The sequence below is a fragment of the Bacillus rossius genome, chromosome 8 (assembly GCF_032445375.1).
Source record: "Bacillus rossius redtenbacheri isolate Brsri chromosome 8, Brsri_v3, whole genome shotgun sequence".
NCBI lineage: Eukaryota > Metazoa > Arthropoda > Insecta > Phasmatodea > Bacillidae > Bacillus > Bacillus rossius.
Window position 1 is genome coordinate 57,157,133 of NC_086336.1, and position 23,310 is coordinate 57,180,442.

Genomic DNA, 23,310 nt, shown 5'->3' on the forward strand with positions numbered 1-23,310 from the left:
CAGAGTGCTTCCTGCCGCACTGGCGAGGCCGCCAGGGTCACACACACACACACACGCACTGGGAGACCTTCCATTCACGTTCCTTCTGGAATACGAATAGCTGCAGCAACGTCCATCCCACGTCCTGCTGGAACCACAGCGACGCGACGCGACATTTGGAGGGTTTGCGTTATCAGGAACATACTTTTTTTTTTTCTCTCCCGCGCGAGAACCAAAAATTAACGATTATCGAATGTTTCTGTGCGGGATATTTTCAATAGCCAAGTTGGATTAAAGTCTCGCATATACTTTTGGCACACAAAACGGTTAAAATTCAATATGACAGAACTACCAATGCGCCAGTTTAACCATTGTTCGAAAACAGAATTGCGACACGCATTTCAGCAACGCCGCGCCCGCGACGCGATGAAGTACGATTGATTTTTTTTTCCTAACCTAACTAAAACTAAGTGTATTTTGGAGGGGTCCGGGTTAGGGAGGGACCTAGGTGCGTCTCAGGCCGAAGCCTATACGCCTAGTCATGCTGGGATTAGCCATGCAGGAAGAGGGTCGCATGCATCGTGTGCTGGGAGGGGATTGGCCAGCCATGGCAACGATTGGCGCCATGACTAACTCCCCTCACTCTTAAATCTAGACTATAACTAGAGATAGGTTGGGCCCAGGTAAATCCTGCATAGACACAGGGAAAACACTGGGCAAATTCATGCGGGATGCAAATTGGCATGCATTACGTGCAGGAATTTACAGGAGACAGAGGCTGGTCTGGATGAAGAAGTGCGATACTGAGACATGGTGTTCCGTGAGAGCCGAGAGGAGCGCGTCTCTGCGGCCGTGTGGGTGACGTCACGATCCCACGACCTGGCCCCGTGCCTCGGTCTCCACATGAGGGGCCCGCTCGCGCCAGCGGAACAAGTCGGTGGATGCATGCGGACGTTTGAACTCTGTTTTATGGGAAACTTTCTGTGTATAATACTGTGTGTATTATTGATGCACAACATGCCCCGAGACGACTTGTGCCGGTGAAAACCCACGCGCACAACTCTCGGGGTCGCGCGCCCTGGCTTCCACCCGACCGAACAACAGGCCCGCGAAGAGTCGCACATTGCACCTCTGCTGATGACGAATATACCTAATCATGACTTCATGTAAGCTTTTGGACATACGCCATTGCTAAGCACATGTATGTCTGTAGAATAAAACTAAAAAAAAAACAAAAGACAAAAACACAAATTAAGCGAAAATTGCTGTTGTCAACAGGATATATACACCACATAATATTCCATAACATGATTTTTCGTTTTGTTGTGTTTTTGTCTCGTTTCAACTGTTGTGCTGATTTTTTTTTTTTTGGGGGTTCAATTCCTCATTTGTTTTTTTTTTTCTCTTAGTCCATTTTTCTTTGTTTGTTGACCAGATTCCTGTTATTTATTTCAATTTTAATTTTAGCACTCGGGGCTCGAACCCGCGCTGTGTGACGCAGCTTCGAATCTTAGGGAATATGGAGGGTAATGAATGGTATTAACGGAATACCTCGCAGTTTAGTAGGACGTCCAGAAATATTTAAAAATAACTGCCTTATTAAAATGATATTTTAACTCATTTCTCAAATCTTAAAAAAAAATATTAGCGATATGAAGTAGATTATTTGTATTTTTATCACAGATTAATTAGTTACAGACGGTGTTATGAAAGTTGGGGGGGGGGTGGGGGACGCCAACATCGCCCCTCTGTGGTAGTGTGTCGCAATTAGGGGATCAGACAAAAAAGTACTAAGGAATCGGACCCACATAATTAAGGGATCAGACAAAAAGAGCTAGGGGATCAGAGAAAACGTGTTTTCAGCAGCAGTACGATCTACAAGCAGCGTATATTGACAGCTCGTCGGAAGGGGGCATAATGCAACGCTACTGCAACGTGCCGTGCAAACAGTAACAGGACGCAAGGCGTCATCCCAGACTTGGCTCATGGCGTGTGTGTTCCATTATCGTACGGCGCGTAGAAACTGGGCGGGGGGGGGGGGGGGGGGCACACGTCAAATGGATATTCGTTATGTTCTCCGATGAGTCGCGATTCAGTTGAGGAGCCTGATATTCGACGTATTCTATTTTTGTCTGCCCCCACCCCCCACTCCTAACATTTGACCAGTGCATGTTATCAGTGGCGTAGCCAGGATTTGTGTATGGTGGGTGTTAAGAAGCATGCGCCCCCCCCCCCCCCCCCCCACATATTAAAGCGGTCCTCCCCCGGGAAAATTTGGATTTTAAGGTGTAAAATAGTGCTATTTTAGCAGTTTTCGGTACTTAAATTTAAATATTGTAATGGTAGAAATTGTATTCATTTTAATATGAAATTTGCTTGAGTGATGAATAAGAAATTAATTAAAGATTTTGTGCTAAGGGGGGGGGGGTTGAACCCCTAAAACCTCCTCCCCCCCCTGGCTACGCCCCTGCATGTTATCGGAGACGTGTCGGACATGAACCGAACGGATTTCGGGAAGTTGGGCTGTTGATCCCCGTGTGGAAGCAGTTTGAGCTGTGCCGGTGTTTGTCGACGGACACTCTCGCATGTGGAACACGCGCGCAGTCGCTCTGCCTCGCCCGCACTTTCCTCCTGGAGAGAGCCCCGGGCTGCTGGGCGCCGCGTGCTTCTCAACCACAACCACACCGCTGAAGACCGGGCCTGCTCCCGAGTGCAGAGGCCGCGGGTTACCGCGACCAACAACATCTATGGGAAGCCTAAGATGTACATCAAGTTCTGTCCCTGCCCGAACACGCCCGAATATTCACCTTCGGCCAACCTCGGGTTTATTTATATATACATATATTAGATTTCTCTGTTTATTTTAATGTAGCTATACTTAACCCAACTAGCCGTCCATAGTGTTTTAAAGTGTTTTAATGTAGCTAACCTAACCGACCACTTTTAATATTTGAATTCATTTTTCCTGCCGAAAAATTAAATAATCCCGGGGTTGGCCGAAGGTGAATTTTCGGGCGTGTTCGGGCAGGGACAGAACTTGATGTACATCTTAGACTTCTCAACATCAATACGACTTAGAAGAGCCTATGATGTACATTCTGTATTGCACAGACCCGAACAAGCCCGAATATCTACCTTCGGCCAACTTCGTCAGTTTTTTTTATTACTTTACAAAATTAATTCTGGATGGTTGGTTATGTTAGGTTAGTATAGCTACATTAAAAATACTGTCAAATCATTTTAATGACGACGTTGGCCAGAGGTAGATATTCGGGCTTGTTCGGGTCTGTGCAATATAGAATGCACATCTTAGGCTTCTCAACATCTACACGACTTATGGTCCGAAGTGCTTCCCAAGACTGGTGTACGTCCTTGAAGTTGCACCTGAACAACTTATTGAAGTGAAAACTTCTATAGGAAGGTTTGGATAGGGAGTAAATACATGTAAGTCGTCATCGACGTGTTAATTTTTTTTTACATTTCAAGGATAAAACTTAATTTATTCTATTTTTAAAGATACGAGTATTTAATTTTATCTTTATTTTCGAAGGAAATTTTAACGTTATTGTGTGGTACATATTGCAAGTATTGGATATTTTTTAGTTGGTAGTTAAGTTGAGGTTGTTTTTTTTCTTCTTCTTTTGTTTATTTATTTACGATGTGAATTTCTTCAAATGTCAGTTTATTGATTTATTAGAGATAATGTTGCTTATTTGGAAATTTATGTTAATAATTTTTTATTCTTTCAATGAAAAAACTTCATTTCTTCCAGTTTTAAAGTTATTATTGGTAGGGGCAAACCTTATGGGTTCGCGTCACCGACATGCTAGTGATATAATAACAAAATCATTTTCTTGAGTACATTTGACGTAGAAATTATTTCATGTTACCCACTTAAAAACTAAATTTTAAGTTTTCACTTCTGTCAACAGTCCCCATGACAGACTTTTTTTTAAAATTGTAAATAATAGACAATGTATTTAAGATAGAACACTAAGAGTCTGGATCATGTTTGATTGGACGAAGTTTTATAACTACCGCGTATTTCGTGGCTGCAGAAAAAAAAATATTACATCGAAATAATTGGGTCACAAACATATGAGGTGTTACTCCCAATTATTTCAGTAAAATAATTTTTTTACAGCATAAAAACCGCTGGAGTTGTAGATAAACATATGTCAGACACTCATTGCTCCATTTTAAAGACTCATCTTGTCATTTACAATGAAAATGTTGTTCAGCTGCAACTTCAAGGACGTACACCAGCCTTGAGAAGCACTTCAGACCACAAGTCATATAAATGTTCTCTACTTGTTTTGTTTTGTTTTGTCATGATGAATCTGCGGTCAAAGTTTGTCGGTCGAACTCAGAATCACTCTTTATATAAAAACGATTTTTTTTGTTCAGATTTGATAAATCTAACTTTGAATCAACGATAAAGTAAAATAATCTATTAAATATTATCAGTAAAAAATATGCTCTTTTATCTGTACTTAATTATTATTTTTGAAATTACAATAAATTATAGCAACAATAATTAACTTCGTATTAAGTAAGCTGTTGAAATATATAAACGGTGAAATAAGCATTTCCTCCAGTGGCTCATAATTAAAATTAATGTTTGTCGAAACCAACGATTTGTTGTGGCAAAGAAAAGTGATTTTATAGATGTTTCCATGAAGAAGGGTTCGTTTCGGACAGTTAAAAATTCAAACGTCTTGGCGCCTGTTCGATGAGCCTTTGATAGGCCCCCGGTTAGAGCGGAGACGTGTGCTCCAATAGCAGGACTGCCGTCGTGGAAGTGCCGACTGCAGTCGTGGAAGTGCCGACTGCAGTCGTGGAAGTGCCGACTGTAGTCGTAGAAGTGCCGACTGTAGTCGTGGAAGTGCCGACTGCAGTCGTGGAAGTGCCGACTGCAGTCGTGGAAGTGCCGACTGCAGTCGTGGAAGTGCCGACTGTAGTCGTAGAAGTGCCGACTGTAGTCGTGGAAGTGCCGACTGCAGTCGTGGAAGTGCCGACTGTAGTCGTGGAAGTGCCGACTGCAGTCGTGGAAGTGCCGACTGTAGTCGTAGAAGTGCCAACTCATGAGAAAACCACGCAAGACTCGAGAGTTCAGCAGCCTATGAACAGATTACAGAGACTTGGATGTAGTTACAGAGAACTATGGAGTCCAACATTAGGCCTTTTTACCTGCGAATTTTTTACAGCCCCTATAAGTTGAGAAATATTACAGTAATGTTATAGAGTAGCTTTTTTGAAAATAAATAAATAAAATTCTGAAAGTGATATTTTTATCACCTCTGTTTATATTCGATGATTTGGTATAAGAGCATTGCTTTATTTGAAGTAATTTACCGCCTTGAACAGATTGTTAGGTAATGTTAGCTGCATTAAAAATAATGTTTTTGTGATGTTTTCTAAGGTTAGGTTAACTAGTTCAATTAAAATACTAAATGGCGTTTGTCGGGTTAAATAGTACTCGAAAATGCCACTTTCTTTAATTTTTTTTCAGAAGAGCAATTATTTAAAAAATTACCTCAAATTTTGTACATAATTATGTCTGTATATGCAGGCACATTTTTGCAGTTGAAATTAGATTTCTTTATTTAATTTTATCTATAACTCTCATTAGAGTACTGGAGCGTGAAAGGTTACTTATCTTGATGAAGGTATAAATAATTGATTCCCTGGTAGTCGAGGTATAGGCCTGGGCTACGAACATAGCGTGTTGTTGCCGTCGGTACGGCCTGGGCTACGAACATAGCGTGTTGTTGCCGTCGGTACAGCCTGCGGGGTTAACGTGGTGTTTCTCAACGCCCCAGCGCGCCTTGAAGTGGTTCCCGGGCGTGACGAAGCACGTCAGGACACTGGCCATTCGCAGTGCCGCTCGCCTCAACTGTTCCACGTGCCGGTTCGCATTCGACCTCGCGTCCACACGCGCTGCTCTTCGGCTGCGGCGAGGGCGCTCATGTTCTGTGCGTGGGGCGTAACGGGTCGTTACCACAACGCCGAACGTACAATAACGCTGAATACCATAACGCCGGATGCCAAATTGACCGCAACGCCGACAGCTAGAAAACTGCTGTGTGCCACAACGCCGAAATACAGTAACGCCGGAAAATGTACCACAAGCTAACCTAACCTAGGCTAGCCTAACCTAGGCTAGCCTAACCTAGCCTAACCTTGCCTTACCTAACCTAACCTAGGCTAACCTAACCTAGGCTAGCCTAACATAGGCTAGCCTAACCTAGCCTAACCTTGCCTTACCTAACCTAACCTTACCTAATCTAACCTTTGTGGCAGTCCTACAATGACATTTTTCGGCGTTAATGTTATTTCGGCGTTGTGGTAATTCGGCGTTGTGGTACACAGCAGTTTTCTAGCTGTCGGCGTTGTAGTTAATTTGGCATTCGGCGTTATGGTTTTCGGCGTTATTGTACGTTCGGCGTTGTGGTATTTCGGCGTTGTGGTGCGTCCCCGGGCGTAACCTGCCCAAGTCGTCTCAATAGGCGGGCTAGGCTTGTATGCATTCCATAACAGGAAAACAACAACACAGATCTGGTGTTATTATCTATCACGTTTATCATCAACGTTTCACAGTTAAGGTTGCCTCCACAGTGAGGGGCTTTTATTCATTACTTCCCCTCCTCCTCTTACACGCCACCTTGCTTATGGCCGACAGCGAGGTCATTGGAGGCGCTAACACACGACACACACTTGGGTGCTGGTACAGGAATCGGCGATGGTTCATAGTTAGGAAAAAAATTTACAGGATTTTTAAAATACTATATCGAAACCCGGGTGCTCTGCAGTCTTACCACCGCCCTCGCCTCGCTTTGCGCTAGTCTGTCTCGTGTAACAAACGTGACGGTCTTCGCAAATCTACGTATCCTGCCACTGTTGTCCTGTAGTTTTAAAAACTAACAAAGTGTTGTTTTTAAAGTGAAATTGGGAAATGGGTATCACTGTACTGCTGGAAAACCACGACGTAGGTAAAGACCAGGGAGGGGACAGATGGAGCTCCCCCCCCCCCCCCCCTTTTATGAGGCATTCGTAATTGGGAAACGTGGTTGATGAACTTGATAATAATAATAATAACGCCGAAACTAAGTTTTATGGAAACCTTTAAAAATATTATACAATTGTCTGCTTATTGCATGCATGCCGGCCCCTCCACGAGCGAAAAACCCTTGTCCCCTTAACTTGATCCCTGGGAATTCGACAGACTTGCGCCCTGCTGAGGACTGCCAGTGCCGACTCCGAGACGAGTGACGAGACTCGCAGACGTGGAAGGTTGTGCGTGGCGGGCTGGCGCGGCTGGGACAACAGCCCAGGGGAAGGCATTAATCCACACGTCCTGCCCGTCGATGCGCTGGTTGCGTCATGCTTCCTCGCTGCCCCTCCCCCTCCCTGCTTACACGGTTCGACCCGAACGTACCCCAAGTTCGGGTCTTAAAAAAACAAGCTATTTTCACGATCATATAGTATATACTTGGAAATTTTGCTGGTCTAACGTAGCCTTTCAGCTGCTATCACCTAGACGAAGAAAAATTATCTTCTTGAGAAAAAAAAAAAAAAAAAGGAAAAAGCGAATTTTTTGCGATGATGTTAATCTTTTTCTTAACCACGACTTCGCGTATTTGTTATGTAACTAACCCTAACCTAACCAAACTTTCAATAGAGTTATGATCCCCTAAGACGTGCAAACACCCTGCCCTCCCGGGAAACCAGTAAAGAACGAAGTTTGCGAGAAATTTTTTTTTTATGTAACAATCCTTACCTAACTATTAACTTTCACGACAGGACATGAACAATGTGTAGGCGGGGGAGCGTCGCGTGTGTCGTCGCTCTGCCGTCACTTCCTGGCTGGCGCCACAGTCGCTCCTCGTGAGGCTACTGGCTCCCGAGTGCCAGCACGCACATTGTGATATCCCAGCGGTGCCCGAATACGAAAACCATGGTTGGGTCAATGGTCAATGCTAAAAATCTTGTTTTCGGAATATATATTTTATTTCATTCGGGAGATTCCCAGTACGCATTCATGAAAGCACTCGAAGGACTTGGCATTTCATCTAAATCTTTTATTTCTTCGCCACGTTATGTTATGGTTACCTCTCGGAACCTCATTAGTTTCCCGACGAGAAGACTGCGCGCCATGCTAGAAGCACCAGCGAGCGTCTCACTTATCATCCCGACTCACTAACACAGATACACTCCATACTAGGTGGACCCCCTGATCCTTTTTTCAACCTTCAAATAATGATTCGTTTAATCAATACAATTTTCAAATTAAGCTACATTGTCACACATAACGTAAATTCTATAACGATGATATATAGGCTACTTTAACCTAGTTTTTACTTAAAGAACAATATTACTGTTTTAATAAAATTTTACAATTATTTACATTTTTATGTTTATTGCTTCTGCAAGGCTTCATATTGTTTCAGCCTCTCCCAAATTGAGGTGTGTTAACTGACATGGGAAATGTCTCTTACACTTGAACTTTACTCTATCAGTGCTGCCAAGTATAACGTATTTTTCGTATTTGTAACTGATTTATACTTCCAATTGCGTTATTTCGGAGTAGTATTTTTTTTTTTTTTTTTAACGGGAACAAAGAATCTTGTTGACTCGTCAGAAATATCGTGTGTCTATCAGCGTTTCGTACGACAAATCTCGTGCATTCAGCTGAATGTGTGTGCTGAATGTATGACACAATAATTTTATTGAAATCCAATTTGTTAACAACCAGTTCAACGTACTATTTGTGCTATAAATAATAATTACCTCCAAAAATAGTGCTTGGGTAGTCAAATTTAAATTATAAGCAAGACCTTTTGAAAATAACAACATAAATTTGAGCCCTAATTATATTAATATAATGTTACTTTTTGTTCCTTTGTACGTTTTGAATTTTTTAACAGATGGATTACATTATTACAATAAATGTTTTAGTTCATACAGTATAGTATTTGACGTAAACTTAATTACGTTTTATTTTCGTGTGTTTTATTGCAAGCGTGAATATGATTACTGATGGGTGTGCCTGGAGGTTGGCTCACTACTATACGTATTTAACTACCATACAAAAAAAATAGTTTTAGAATATTAAAAAAATACTGCTAAATCATTTCTCATTTTTCACAGTGAGAAAAAAAAAAGGGTTGATTTCGCTCGGTACTGCAAGTTACGGAACGAACCACTCGTACGAAATAAACACTGTCTCGTGGGCGCGCGCAAGGCACATTGCACAGTAGGGACTAGCACTTGCTAGTCACAATGCCAGAATAAGCTACATCTTTTTTTGTGCATTAAGTCAGGCGTCGGTAATAATTTCAATTCAACTAAACAAAAGCGTAGTTAGGTTAAATGAACACAAGTATGTGGTTCGGTCTGAATTTCCATAGCCGGATTTCGATACATTTTTTTTTTTTTTATCGATTTCAATTATTAGCCGTGCATTCTCTGGCTACAGCCAGGGGTTTCCAAAGCGAGCGCCGGAGACCGTAGCGTAGGCTTACACTGCCTTAACAGTGGAGTGGAATACTTTATACCACCTTATGTTATTTACTTTAAATATTCACGTTGGTTAAAAATAGCAAAAGTTTAGTTTCACTTGCAAGTTTTGAATTTTGTAAATGGATAAACGTTGAGTGTGTTGGGTTAGTACTGCAACTGGGACGAGCCTGGGATTGGTTGGCGGGCCACGGGGTTGAGGAAGGTTCGCGGGTGAGTGGACGGAACAGCTGACGGGGCCAGCCATGCAGGGGGCGCGCGCCTGCCACGTGGTGCTCGACTCCCGCGGCGCCAGGATCCTCCACCGCGCCGACAAGGTACCGTCCCGCCGCCCCATACCTGGCCACTCCAGCCTCGGTGTGCAGCGTTTACAAGGAAAATTAAACAGAATATAAAACTGGACCTTTTTAGGTTTAACATCATTATTACTGGCTGCTGTGTGATATGGTCTCGTTTATTTCGGAATAAATTATTTAATTTTACCTAGCCTTTTAAAATCCTCACAACATTTATTATTTCAAAAGGCTTATTAAAATTTAAATATTTTTTTTTCTGAAATAAATTTAAACCATACCACACAGTAGCCACGATCATTGCCTTTAACCTCCCCCCCTCCAAAAAAAAAGTTTATTACTTTATGTTTTCATTAATCTGTAATGCACAAAAATGTGAAAAATTCATATTTTGCCAGGTAATTATGATGAAAAGTATGCACTTATATTTAATATTTTTTTTTCATTTTGTTGATGTTCGACAACTCTAAAAGTCTTACAAGTTTGACCGTGTTAAACGTAAAATAAAATAATTACCTGGAACGAGAACTTGGGCCCAGGTATAATCTGCACAGAGACAGGGAAAACCCTGAGTGCGGTCATTTGGGATGCAAAGGACATGCGTTATTTGTGGAAGAATACAGGAGATAGAGGATGGTCTGGATGAAGAGTTGGCCGAGCAGAAAAGAGTGTGCCATGTAGAGGATTGGGCACGTGGACCGAGGTTTACTTTTTTTTTTTTTGTTTTATCCATGTGTGGATTTTATTTTGTAACCACGGGCGCTTGTGCCCGTGGGCTAGGGCAGTGTATCAACAAGTAGCGCCCAGGACCGGTGTCTGGAGAAGAAACAGCAGGACACTCCAGTGTCTATAGCAGACGTGTGAGTCAGTCGCAACGTCTGTCGTGTCTGGGGTCCGTCTGCTGTGCTTGTTCGTGGTCAAGAGGCATCGCTCACGCGCGAGGTCGTTTCCTTGTCGACTCATCGCAGTTCGCCGCTCGCTTGTGCAACTTTGCGGTTGCGAGTTTTTATGCATTTTCACAACTCAGGGCCGGTGCAAGGTAAATTGGTGCCCTAGGGCCTAGGCGAAAAAACCTTAATTCCCCCCCTCCCCGGCCGGACACCCCAAAAAATTTTTCCTTGCCTCAAAATACATCACGTAAGCCTAATATTTTGTCAACAATCAAATGTAAGCAGGCTTGTGTTTTTTTTACTTATTTACTTATTACAGATCATAAACAGGTCACAGTGGACTTTAAATAATTACTTATATCAATATAAACATTCCAAACTGTTACAAAAATCCATTTTCATCTAGTTTCAGTAATCGTTAAACATATTATATGAGCTGTTATGTGTCGTGCTGCGCCGCCCCCAGCTACTTGGCGCCCTAGGCGGTTGCCTAGTTCGCCTATATGGACGCGCCGGCCCTGTCACAACTTCAGAGGTTTCTCAATGTGGTTGACTTAGCCCAACCAACCTTTAATATTGTTTACGATCACATAGACATGCGAAAACTTAACCTCCCGGGATAGAAAAAACTGAAGAACGAAATTTTGTAAGAACTTTAGTAGTTTAAAAACGATTGTACTTATTATTTATGTGACTGATTTAAACCTAACCAAGCTTCCATTTTAGTTACGATCATCTGGACGTGTAAAAAAAAAATTTTCCTCCCGGAGGGGGGAAAAAACATGATTTCTAGAATTTTGTTGTGTAACGTGTCTAACCCAACCTGTTTTTTTACTTTTACGACAGTACAAATAAATCTGAAGATAAACGAACGGGGTTATTCAAGTATCTGACTCCGGGTCAGTGAAACGTAGGTTTACCTCACTAGATTACAAGCGGTATTAGCATTTTGTGATGTGATATTTGCTGTGTGTTACTCTGGTTTTTCAAAAGCCAAGTAGAAAAAGAAATATTCCTATTTTATTTTCATTCGGGACCTAAGCGTGATGGACAGCGATGACCTTGCAGACGGCCACATGCCACTAGCTCAGTGCAGGTTGATTGGCTGGTAGGGCTTGTCTGCGGTTATGTCGAGAAACCGAGGAAAACCAAAACTGGGTTGTTGAATCTAGCGTTTTCCCACTCGGCTGTTTCGCTCGGTAGTGAAGTTTAGCACACAAGACTGCAGTCTTGTGTGTATCTGTGTTGTTGAGGCGGAATGTTAAGGGGAATGGAAAGGTAAAATATCTTGGGAATGCTGGAATCGAATATCAAGGATAAAATCTGAACTACTCATCATATTTATTTGCGGTTTGTTTTGCCAACTAGATAATTTAATTACAGAGGATTGTGTGTACAGCAGTGGCCACAATAATGCATAGTTTTTTTAAAAAAAAATTAAATAACTTTATGCAGAAATAAGGGGTATTAGCCACAAAATTATAAATTATACCAAAATATAATTTTTGAATGGTGTAATACAATATTATCTAGAGCTCTATAATACAGAATTTTACGTAATTGCTCAACAAGCGTGTCCTTCCTTACCTAAATGTTGCATGGCAGGTTTTAATTGGTTAAAATTCCTTTAAAATTCAGCGATCAAGTGTTTTTTCACTTTGATTATAATATAGTTCTAGATAATATTATATTACACAATATAAAAATTACATTTTGGTATAATTTTTAATTTTGTGGCTAATACCCCTTATTTCTGCATAAAGTTATTTAATTTTTTTTCTAAAAAAACTATGCATTATTGTGGCCACTGCTCTACACACAACCCTCTGTAATTAAATTATCTAATTGGCAAAACAAACCGCAAAGAAATATGATGAGTAGTTCAGATTTTATCCTTGATCTTCGATTCCAGGATTCCCAAAATATTGTACCTTTCCATTCCTCTTAAGTGCTACGCTCGCTGGTGCTTCTAATGCGGTGTCGCCTCTAAGCGCAAGGCTGTGGACTGTCTCGTCATGCATTGGGCAACCGTGACGTTCGAGCGGTAACCATAACATTATATGGCGGGGAAATACCCTTAAATGTGTGATGCAAGTCCACTGAGTGCTTTCACGTATCAGTGCCGGGTGTTTCATGCCTAAATATTAGGTATTCAGAAAACACACGTTCCAAAAATACAGTTTATAAACGAAATACGGAAACAAAACTACTCATTCGCCCTCAGCTTATCCTTGAATTATTTTCGTGAACAGACGCCACTCGGATATATTGAGCAGTTTTCAAATCGCGAGGTTTTTTTTTTCTTTTCTTGACCTCTGTCCACTATATGTGTGCCCGTGTAGTTTCCAGGACTCATGGTAACAAAAATTACGTGTAGTTGTGTTTCCATAGATTGTCACTCAAAGTTCGCTATTTTAAAGGAATTTTTTCTGCATAATATAAAAAAAATGCAAAACTGTCAGAAGTTCGGGATCTTGCCCACGCGAATGTCAGAACGGAGAAAGTGTTTGCCAGCTGCAATTACTACAAAGTAAGAGTGCTGCGACAGCAGGCTTTCCACCAGAACCAGTCTTGCAAACCATTCAAGCTTAGTTTCCCAGACAAGCCGTCTAATTTCAGCTCACTTAACTAACCGTTATACTAAGTTCTTGCTTCAAATTACATTTTTTTTTTCCTTTGTAGGGAAATCTTTCACTGGCACAATAATTGGCAATCCCATATAAGTTATACCTACATATCCCTAATATTAAACCATATATATATAGATAATTAAATTCAAAGAAAAAAAAACATTCACGTCAATATGTATTTAGGCCAATGAAAATGGGTAATTTTTGATAGTGAACCTAGTCGCTAGCGGAAACCAAAAACTCCCTCACCTATCCTAGACAATCAAGAGAGAAACGTTGCAGACATGAATACAATGTCTTAAAGTCTATCATTCAAGCTCTCACTTTCTGCGGAACACAACGTTCTCCGGATATTGTAATGTAATGCGGACGTCTGAGTTTGAGAGAGAGGCAAGAACCGAAATACACCATTTTGGTTTCAAACAGTTTTCCGGCCATAACTATTTTCTGTCGCTTCATTTTCACAATTTGACTTTGTTAAATTATAGTATGTAATTTAATGAAATACCTGAAGTGAATAGTGACTGGCTTGTTACAAATAGTTTTCCCTGTGAAATCATTATTGTTCAGTAATTAACTCATTTTTGGTAATGACAACAACTGTGATAAAACTGTATATTGACCCTTATATTATGGGCTTTTTGAATGTCTTAATGTGTGATCTCTGCTTTACAAAGGCAAATTTTCAATATAAAACGAAAAAAAAAAAAAAAAAAAATCACATATCTTGACATGAAAACTGTTGAAACGAATAAAACGTCTTTCAGTTCCTATCTGTCGCTCTTAAATGGCCTGTATCTAATAATTATTTGCTCAGAATGTTAAATATATTTACTGCGTGAAATTATTATTTTTATAATAAACTATGATATAAACAATAGCGCAGATATGACGGAAGCTTACGATTCACAAATCCTTACATGCCCTCGTCACTAGTCTGTGCTCGGGACACACGCCCTGAGCGAGTCTCCTCGGCGGTTCCCCCCCCCCCCCCCTTTACCCCCTCCTCAGCCAGCCCAATTGGCTGCGCCGCGGGTCACACGCTTTCTCTCGCCTTCACCTTGCCCCTGCGGCCGCCGTCACAACACTCGCGGTGCCCGGGAAACAGAAACACGCGGTTCTCCATGTTCTCATTATACCTGCCATGGGAACAGAATGATGAGTGTCTCGGGCCAGTTGCTTGCCGGGTCGCCAAACGGCTTGCAGAGCTGCGGGTGTTTAAACGCCCCATTTATAAACCGTTTAAGATTGATTAAAGGTGCCTGATTACTAGGAACTGGAAAAATTCGCGGGTTCAATGACCTGTAGGATGAACTCCATAGTTCTACGTACACTCGGTCAAATGCCACCCACTCATTGGCTGCTGTCTTGTGAGACGTTCCAGCGTAGCAGCCTGTGATTCGATAAAGCTTTGGTTGGGTGTTTCTCATTGGCCCAGAGTCATCCAGGTGAGTTGTGAACCAATAGCAGAGGCAGCACTGAGGTATAACGATTCGTATTTTAGCCTATCGCGAAATGAATTCGCGAATTTTTCCGGTCTCTACTAATTACGAATAGCAATTTTGAGCCATTTTACTTGTATATACAAGTTTAGTCTGTCACGTACTTTTTTCGACAGCAGAAAAGGTTAAAACTGGTGTTTACACTGATGTTTAAAGGTATGAAAGATTCTAAACACCGTATTGTAAATGGTGTGGGGAAGTGCAGGTATTCTTTATCTTTAATATTACGCCTTCAAACTATAATATCACCGCGTAAAGTTTCTTTAGAGGCGCGTTATCGACGCGATGACTGCAAGCCAGTTCGGCGCCTGGCGCGTAGAGGCTATAAGGTGTGTGCTGCGCCAGCCAGTGTCGCCCTTAGCGACCCCACGTGTTTAGAGGCGAGATGACTTGCGCGTAGTCTTCTCGTCGTGCATAGGACAACTATACGAGATTCGAGCGGTTACGATGACATCATATGGCGGAGAAATAAAGATAAAGGTGGAAATGCAAGTCCCTTGAGTGCTTTCAAGAATCTGTGTGCTGGGTGTTTTCGCGCCTCAAAACTATTCTGAAAGCACGTGTTTCAAACCATTTTCACTCTTTTAAGAACGCGATTTTAAACATTTACTCAGCGTATTTTTAAAATGCTTTTCGGATATGTTGAGCGCGTGGTTTCTTGTGCGTGTCCGGGACGGGGGGGGGGGGGGATATTGGTCTACTATGCAGCAGGGTGTGCCGCAGACTGTAGTTTCGTGGTCCGACACTGGGTGCCCGAGGAGTCCAGAGTGACCCAGAGATCGACCCCACGCCTAGCTGTGGAACCCAGCGCTGTGGGAACATGCCTCCAGTGCCTGCCCAGTGCGAGCCCAGCTTCGCTGATCACTCTCCGGTGTCACCCGACAGGGCGCAGTTGCAGGGCCCGGGCGTCGATCCACGGACCCCATCACCTCTGTTGTTGAAGTGCGGTACATGTCCGGGCTTGATCGCGGTTAATTCAACGAGAATAGTGGCTATAACTGTGGGCTGAATTAAAATAAGTGTGCGCGGTTGCTTTCCAGACTCGAACCCGCGTCACGCTGTTTGCAATCTTAAAACTAAGTGAGGATAAAATAAGTGAGTGATGTTAGACAACATGGGTTCGGATCCCACTGCCTCCCCGGCGCTCTTTATGCAAGTTTCTCCCTTGAACTTGCTGGTCAGATGAAGTTCAGTTTGTATTTTATATATAAAATTTGTTGTTGAGTGTCTGTACGTTATCATTATAGACCCGAATGTTTGCGGGTTCAATGAAATTTAAGCTAGACTTGATAGTGCTGGGTTCATTAACGTATTAGTAATCTATTCATTGGTTGTTATTCTCGTGGGAAGCCATTTCTAGTGCTGAATGGATTGTTTGGGATTCGACCATTCTATTTTTATTGGTCTTTGTTGGCTTGTAGTCCTTAAAAAAAAAATACACAATTTGTAGAAGCCGTTAAAACATAGGCTCTGAACGTCAAAATGTAAAAAATACCGCAAATCAGTGGAATTTCACTATAAAACTGCTACATACAGATTATAAATAGAACAGTTTCGACCGTTTTCCAGTGAAATTCCGCTGATTATCAGTCTTTTAACATTTTACCATTTAGAGTGTATCGTGCAAAGAATTGAATATTACTATGTTTATATAAATCCGCGAAATATCCGGGGCTCTGCTTATTGTGAAGTCTATCTTGTTACGAGAAAGTAAGACAAGTCTTTAGTGAGGAAATGGCGGCCGAGTCTATAGTATGATGTAATCCTCAAAAGACAGATAGCCTGACGGAACGGAATTTAAGCATGCGTGCCGGGTTTTTCTTGATGTGTGCTTCCTAAAACAATAACGAGTAATTTTTTTTTATATATTATTGGATGTGGAGGGCTTTGGTAATATGTCGCTTGTGTTTTCGGTCACGTCATGTTTGTGGAAACACAGCTAGAATGGTCGGTTGCACCACAACGCTGTTGACACTGTGGTTAGTTCGCTGTTTCATACTTTGCGGTGTGGAAACTACGGATAACCTCTGGAGCTGATGTTACGGTTTTGTTACAGCTTCAGGGAACCACTGTTACATTTGCATTTCTGTCAGTATGAAATCCTGTAGAATTTAACCACTTGTAGAGGTGAACAATTCAACTGTGTGTCGTGAATTGCGTGTAGTTTTAAATGTTAATTGGGATTTAAAATTAAAGTCTTGTACTTAAAAATAGTAAGATAACATGAGATATTGGCAAATTTATTGCATAAAATAACCCTACATACATATGACTTTTAACAGATATCACACATGCTGAGATGTTTAAAAGTTTATATTATTAAGGTTTTAACGACGTTGGATTGTACGTTGGAAAACCAAATGCAAACACTCATGGCATGGATAACGATGAAATCTCTTATGACCAAGTTCGAGCGCAGGAACCTTGGGGCCAATTACACAATAAGGTGCAAGTCTTGTAAGTAACGATTGTAATGCATAATCACTAGTAATCACAAGCTGTTACCAACAAGCATTCCACATAAATTTTCTAAAATTGACACTAACAAGTAAAAGTTTTGATTGTGTGTGACAAGTGTAATAGTTGGTACAATTGTAACTACTAAGATTTTGTAACATAAACCTTTTAATTAATGTACTAACAACAGTTATTATTTATCTTTAAATTATAATATAGTTCGTTATTTTTTTCAAACAGTAGGGAAAAAAAGGACCAAAAATATTTCTAGGAGACGCAGACACACAGACACACAGACAAACATCACACACAGACACACACCACCGCAGTCTCGTAGGTGGAGGCTTTATAAGAACAACCCTTTCACGTGATATCACGGTACTGCGTTCTGAAATGTGTTTCTTGACTGCGCTGCTGAGCGTACATAGGCTTACTGTACATACCGACCCCGAGTGTGTGTGAGTGTGACCCGAGGTGTTCATTGCTGCCGGCAGGGTCAGCATGGATTCGAGGAGTTGCGCCGGTACATCAAGCAAGGAGGGGACTTCTGCAAGGATCTCAGCGCCATCTTGCAGGAGAGGTGAGTCGTTCTTTGCCGTTTTAAGCGACTTGTGCCACTATTTTTCTTTGAATAACACATGCAGTTTAGTATTTATAGTGTTATTATTTTGCAAGGGAATATGCATCACGTCTTGCATATCGCTATGAACAAATTAAAGAGAATATTTGGATTGAAATAATTTTTTAAAAAAGTTTAGATTTCTGGTATGTATAGTGAGACATATAGAAATAACCTTTGACTTGTTCACACGTGTAAATAGAAATCCACGCAGGCAAAAAAAAAAAAACAGATGACATGAGCACGGTCATCTAGGAATGAATCCGCGACTCACTACTATACAGGATCCGATCAAAAATGCCCTCAATAGTCCGCGAGTTGAGTGGTTCACGTGTCCGCATTCAAAGTCATGACGTTGCTCATCAGCCTGTGATCACTGAGTAGCGATTGTAGTTTATCCAGCATATTTGCATATTTTACAGAGTTCAGGTTTGACATATGCTGATTGTAGAGTACATAGATCAGTTTTTTATTTATTGCGCTGTATACTGTTTTGCACGATAAATTATTGAATATTTTAAACATAGCAATTAATTTTGTTTTGCGCAGGGCCGGATTTAGAGGTCTGGAGGCCTCGGGGCAACAGAGGAGCGGAGGCCCCCTGGCCCCAAATTATTTTACAAATAAAATGAACAATTTTTTTCAGTCGAGTTTTCCAATAAATAATTTATTGTGAAATCAAGTAAATTCTCTTAGTATTTAAAAAAAACATACATAAATATAATCGGAGACAAGAATTATATTAAATTAAATTTTAGTTTTAATGAATATTTCTGTTAATATTTAACAATAATATAATCATGTATGTACAAAGTACTGTAGGTAAAGGTAAAACAGTGAAAAAAGAATATCAAAGGAAAAAATGTTTACTAGTGTTTACTTGTCGGAATTTGAAAGATTTTTTTTCCGACCCTGATTTTGCGTGTTCGACGTGAATGCAACATGGAGAACACTTCCTGAAGTATGGATGAATGAGGTGAGATGAGGAGAGATGTGTGGATGAAGCCGAGCGAGCACGGCGCGGCGAACTGTGCCGGCAGGTCCGAGGCGGAGACCCAGTATGCCAAGAGCCTCAGCAAGCTGTCCGGCAAGCTGCTGAAGGCGTCCAAGGACTCCGTGGGGACGGTGAACCAGGCGTGGCAGAGGGCCGGCACCCAGATGGAGGCGCAGAGCGAGATACACAGGTGACTGCAGCGCTCCACAGCCGCCCGTTCATTGGCTGCTGACTTGTGTGATTACATTCTTCAGATTAACAGCAAACCAATCGAGCGCGGCTCCAGAGGAAGGGCGCAGGGTGGCGATAGCCCCTTCCGAGCCCAAATTTTACTTCTTATTTCTTTGTAGGGAATATTATTGTTAACTTAAATACGTACTTTTGTTAATGTGCTAAACTCTTCTTTTAATCAAAATTTGTACGAAAATACTAAATTTCAGTATTTGAGACCATATATTTTGTGAATATCCCAAGGGCAGTGTCATGATTATTAACTGCAACCCCCATTGTGTGAGCCCTGCCCGAAGCATGACAACCTTGCAAGACAACGCTGTATAGCAAAAGTTCCTTCAAGCTTCAATATTGGTTAACCTGGTGTTGGTTTAATGAAAACAGACATCTTGGATGTGGTTTGAAAGTGCAATGATAAATCCTGAAATATTGTTTGAACAATTAGTTATGAATTACCAATATAATGTAGCTAACTTAAACTAACCAAACATCTTTACTATTTTAGAGTGGTTTTAATGAAGTTAACCAACAGCTAACATAATTTAAAAGTAAATCTAAAGTAAGTAACCTAACCTAAACAACCATCCACATACTTGTTTTTAATGAAGCTAACCTAACCTAACCAATCATTATTACAGTTACTCTTATTTAATGTACCTAACATAACCACTCTTTAAAATGGTCTGTTACTGGTAAATTACTTATAGTATCACAATGCCATCTTGGATAATAATTATAAAACATGTTAGGAAGTAAAAAAAAAGAAAAAAAGAAGCATTTTGTAATTTTTATAATTGTGGAAAAGTCACTCTCCTTAAAAAATTAACTCTGTATTGTCTTGGTAACTTATTGTTGCTACAATTCATTTGGGGTGTACGTACATAATCTCATAATGTTTTTACTCTGTGAGTTTTGTACCTACATGGATATTAAACAATTAGAAATACATAACACCTTTATATTGCGTAAAATTCTATGTAGCTCCTGCGATCCTGTTAGACCTGTATCTGAAAGAAACTTAACCAATCACAAAACCCAGGTAAGGATACGATGCTTTAACACACAGCAAATCTCTAATTTATTTTGCGATAAATGCGTAAAATTCTACGTAGCTCCTGCGATCCTGTTAGACCTGTATCTGAAAGAAACTTAACCAATCACAAAACCCAGGTAAGGATACGGTGCTTTAACACACAGCAAATCTCTAATTTATTTTGCGAAAAATGCTTATTCCTAATATGTACGTATAAAGGGAAAGAAAAAAAACAGAATTTCAAAACTGCAGTTTGGCTGTGAATCTCTGGCTACTTTCGTTTCACATTTCAACTTATTCATGAGTTATGAACATCGACAGGAGAGTAAGACTGGGCTTATAAACTACGCAAGGAACACGACACAACAGCGCAAGAAAGTCTTTGTCGCATGTAATGCACGCAAGTTGCATGACGTCACCAATCCTATAACTTAAAAAAGTAAATAACAGAAAACTTATTGTTACTAGTGGAAAAACAGGTTCGGAAAGGATAGCATAATTAATTAAATGCAGTTTTATTTATTACTAATATTTACTCCCTTAACTAAATTAAAGAAAAAACATAAAATGACTGTCCACAAATTAATCACTCCTTCTTCCAGTCCACAGTTCACTCTCGGCTCGATAGTGGCTCGTCTCTTACCCTGCACCGTGGTCCCGACACACTGCCTCGCACTACTCACTCGTCCGCGCCTCGACTCAGTCCCCGATACTCCAGTCCCCGCACACGAGGCCAGTCGCCAAGGGGTCACTCGCACTCTTCATTTTACTCTCCACTCCACCGGCTCGGGGGCTGGCGTCGCCGCTTTTATACCCCTCCCCCATTTTTTTTCCCCGGAACGGTCCGAGATCCCTTTGACGTGTCACGTCATCAAGGTCGGCCCGAAGCACCCAGAACAGTTGCGTCCTGTTCACGCCACTCCACGCGGCGGCCCCCGGGGGGCCCGTTGAACCATCCAGACGGACGGCTCAGGGTCGCAAGGGGGTAGCAGGGGGAGGAGGGTAGCGAGACGAGGTCCTTACCGGGGGCCTACAGGCCAGATGACCGCTAAAATGTTAGTAACAGTATTTCTGCCCCTGGATTTTTTGTTAATTCATATTTATCATGAAAAAAATATATATATTTTTTTTAATAGTTTGTTTTATCACTGTGTTCAAGTTTAACAAGTGTAAGCATTATTCATATAATGAAAATAATATCCAGGGCTTGTATGCACATAACGTTGAAAGATTTCAGAAAAGTCGTGTTCCTTGCGTAGTTTATAAGTCCAGTCTTACTCTCCCGTCGATGTTCATGAATAAGTTGAAATGTGAAACGAAAGTAGCCAGAGATTCGTAGCCAAATTGCAGTTTTGAAATTCTGTTTTTTTTTTTCTTTCACTTTATACGTCCATAATTAGGAATAAGCAATTTTCGCAAAATAATGTAGAGATTAGCTGTGTGTGACGAAGCCGGGGCGGGGCGGGGCTGGTCGCAGGGCCTTCGCGGCGGCGCTGAGCGAGGAGGTGGTGAAGCCGCTGCGCCAGCTGGCGGAGTCGCAGCACCGCATCCGCAAGTCGGTGGAGGCGGCCGTGGACAAGGCGGGCAAGGGGCTGGCGGAGTGGCGCGCCGCCGAGACCAAGAGCAAGAAGCAGAGCTTCGCGAGCGCGCGCGAGAACGAGAAGCTGCAGGACGGGCTGCTGGACGCGCGGCTGGGGCAGCTGCACCAGCTGCACCAGCTGCAGCTGCAGCGGGCCGGCTCCGACAAGGACGCCGCCAAGGTGCCTCCCCTCCCCTCGGGGTCCTACCTAACATGGGACGCTAAATATCGTGATTATGTCAAATTGAACCAATTTCTACAACCATCGCAAATTTTTTTTCTGTTGTAAAATAAATTCATCACAATATGTGGAAAATAAAGGTGTTGCCTCCAATTATTTCAATTAAATATCTAGACGCTTAGAGTTCTATCTTAAATACTTTCTGTATTTTTTACAATAAAATGTTGTTCAACTCCAACTTCAAAACGTGTACCAGCCTTGGGAAGCAGTGCATCATATGCAAAAGTGCCAGGGCCATAGGCAGCGTGTAGCATCTAGTGCTGGGCAGTCGAGCATTTCTATGAGTCAACGTGCCCCGACGCTTGTTCTAGCTGGCTCATTCAAGTCTTCATAATGTTTTACTGTAGGCATGCTTTTCAAGGACAGAGTTAATTTTCTACTGAAGTAACGGAAGAGTCAACTGCATAACAATTGTCAGACTCCACTCCTCAATATCTGCTGAACATCTGCTCACAAGAATGATATTGCTATCTCCGCCCATTTCTGGCTCGTGTAGAAAAGGAGGTTTTTTTTATTACACTCGTATTTCATGAGTCTTCCACCAATCCTCCTCCACCACCTCTGTTTGTTACTAAAAGTTTGAGCTTAAAAATTATATTGCCTTACAATTATTTTAAAATGTGCAGAGGCATATTTCAGTGAAGTGTTCCTTTTTTTGTAGTTGGAGTCGAAGCGCCGGAAGGCAGAGGAGGCGGTGAAGAAGGCAGATGTGGAGTACTACACGTTCTGCATCCGAGCGGAAAGAGCGAGGTATCTTCTTGTCCACACGTGCACCTCGAGGCTGTCCAGAGGAATAAAGGACCCGGTCCACCTCCCCATTAGTTAATGTACAACTTTTCAAAAACCAAATTTTAAAAAAAATTAAATAACAAACTTTGCCAGGGGCGGCTCCAGAATTAATTTTTGGGTAGGCCCGGACTGTACCGCAGGGGCGTATGCACAATTTTGGGAGCCCGGGCTCTACCGGGAGGTCCGGTCTCCCACATCAGAGGGTGGTCCGGGGAATTTTTAAATTTCAGATGCAAAATGGTTAGTTTTGTGGCTTTCTGAGGGTAATTTATCTCTCTGAACAGAATATGCTTTAATACATATAAAGGTCACAAAATTAATTGTTAGGATTAAACTTGTGTTAATATAAGGTGAATATTACAACATAACGCTTACGCTAATGTAAAATGTTTTACAAATCTGCAGGCAAATGTATAGTTTCATGTCATTGCAATCTGCCCTTCTCAGAAGGGCACATGATTATAGTTTGTTTTTGTTGATTTACTTTTCTTATAGTTTTCAATATAAACCTAACGTTTAATATTAAATGTGTATTTTTATAAAAAGTCTTTATT

At 41.5% G+C, this 23,310-nt stretch overlaps 1 protein-coding gene across 4 annotated transcripts in view; it reads left to right on the forward strand.

Moving 5' to 3' along the window:
• Positions 1-23,310, forward strand: part of LOC134534990 (nostrin) — a 172,245-nt gene that overhangs the window by 125,655 nt on the left and 23,280 nt on the right. For 3 of the 4 annotated variants that reach the window (XM_063373784.1, XM_063373786.1, XM_063373785.1), the window contains exons 2-5: positions 17,765-17,850; positions 18,930-19,073; positions 21,625-21,907; positions 22,629-22,717. In XM_063373784.1, the coding sequence (XP_063229854.1) occupies positions 17,765-17,850; positions 18,930-19,073; positions 21,625-21,907; positions 22,629-22,717 (602 nt within the window). Of the gene's footprint in view, positions 1-9,649; positions 9,816-17,764; positions 17,851-18,929; positions 19,074-21,624; positions 21,908-22,628; positions 22,718-23,310 lie in introns of all 4 variants that reach the window. The other variant, XM_063373783.1, reaches the window with a different exon arrangement.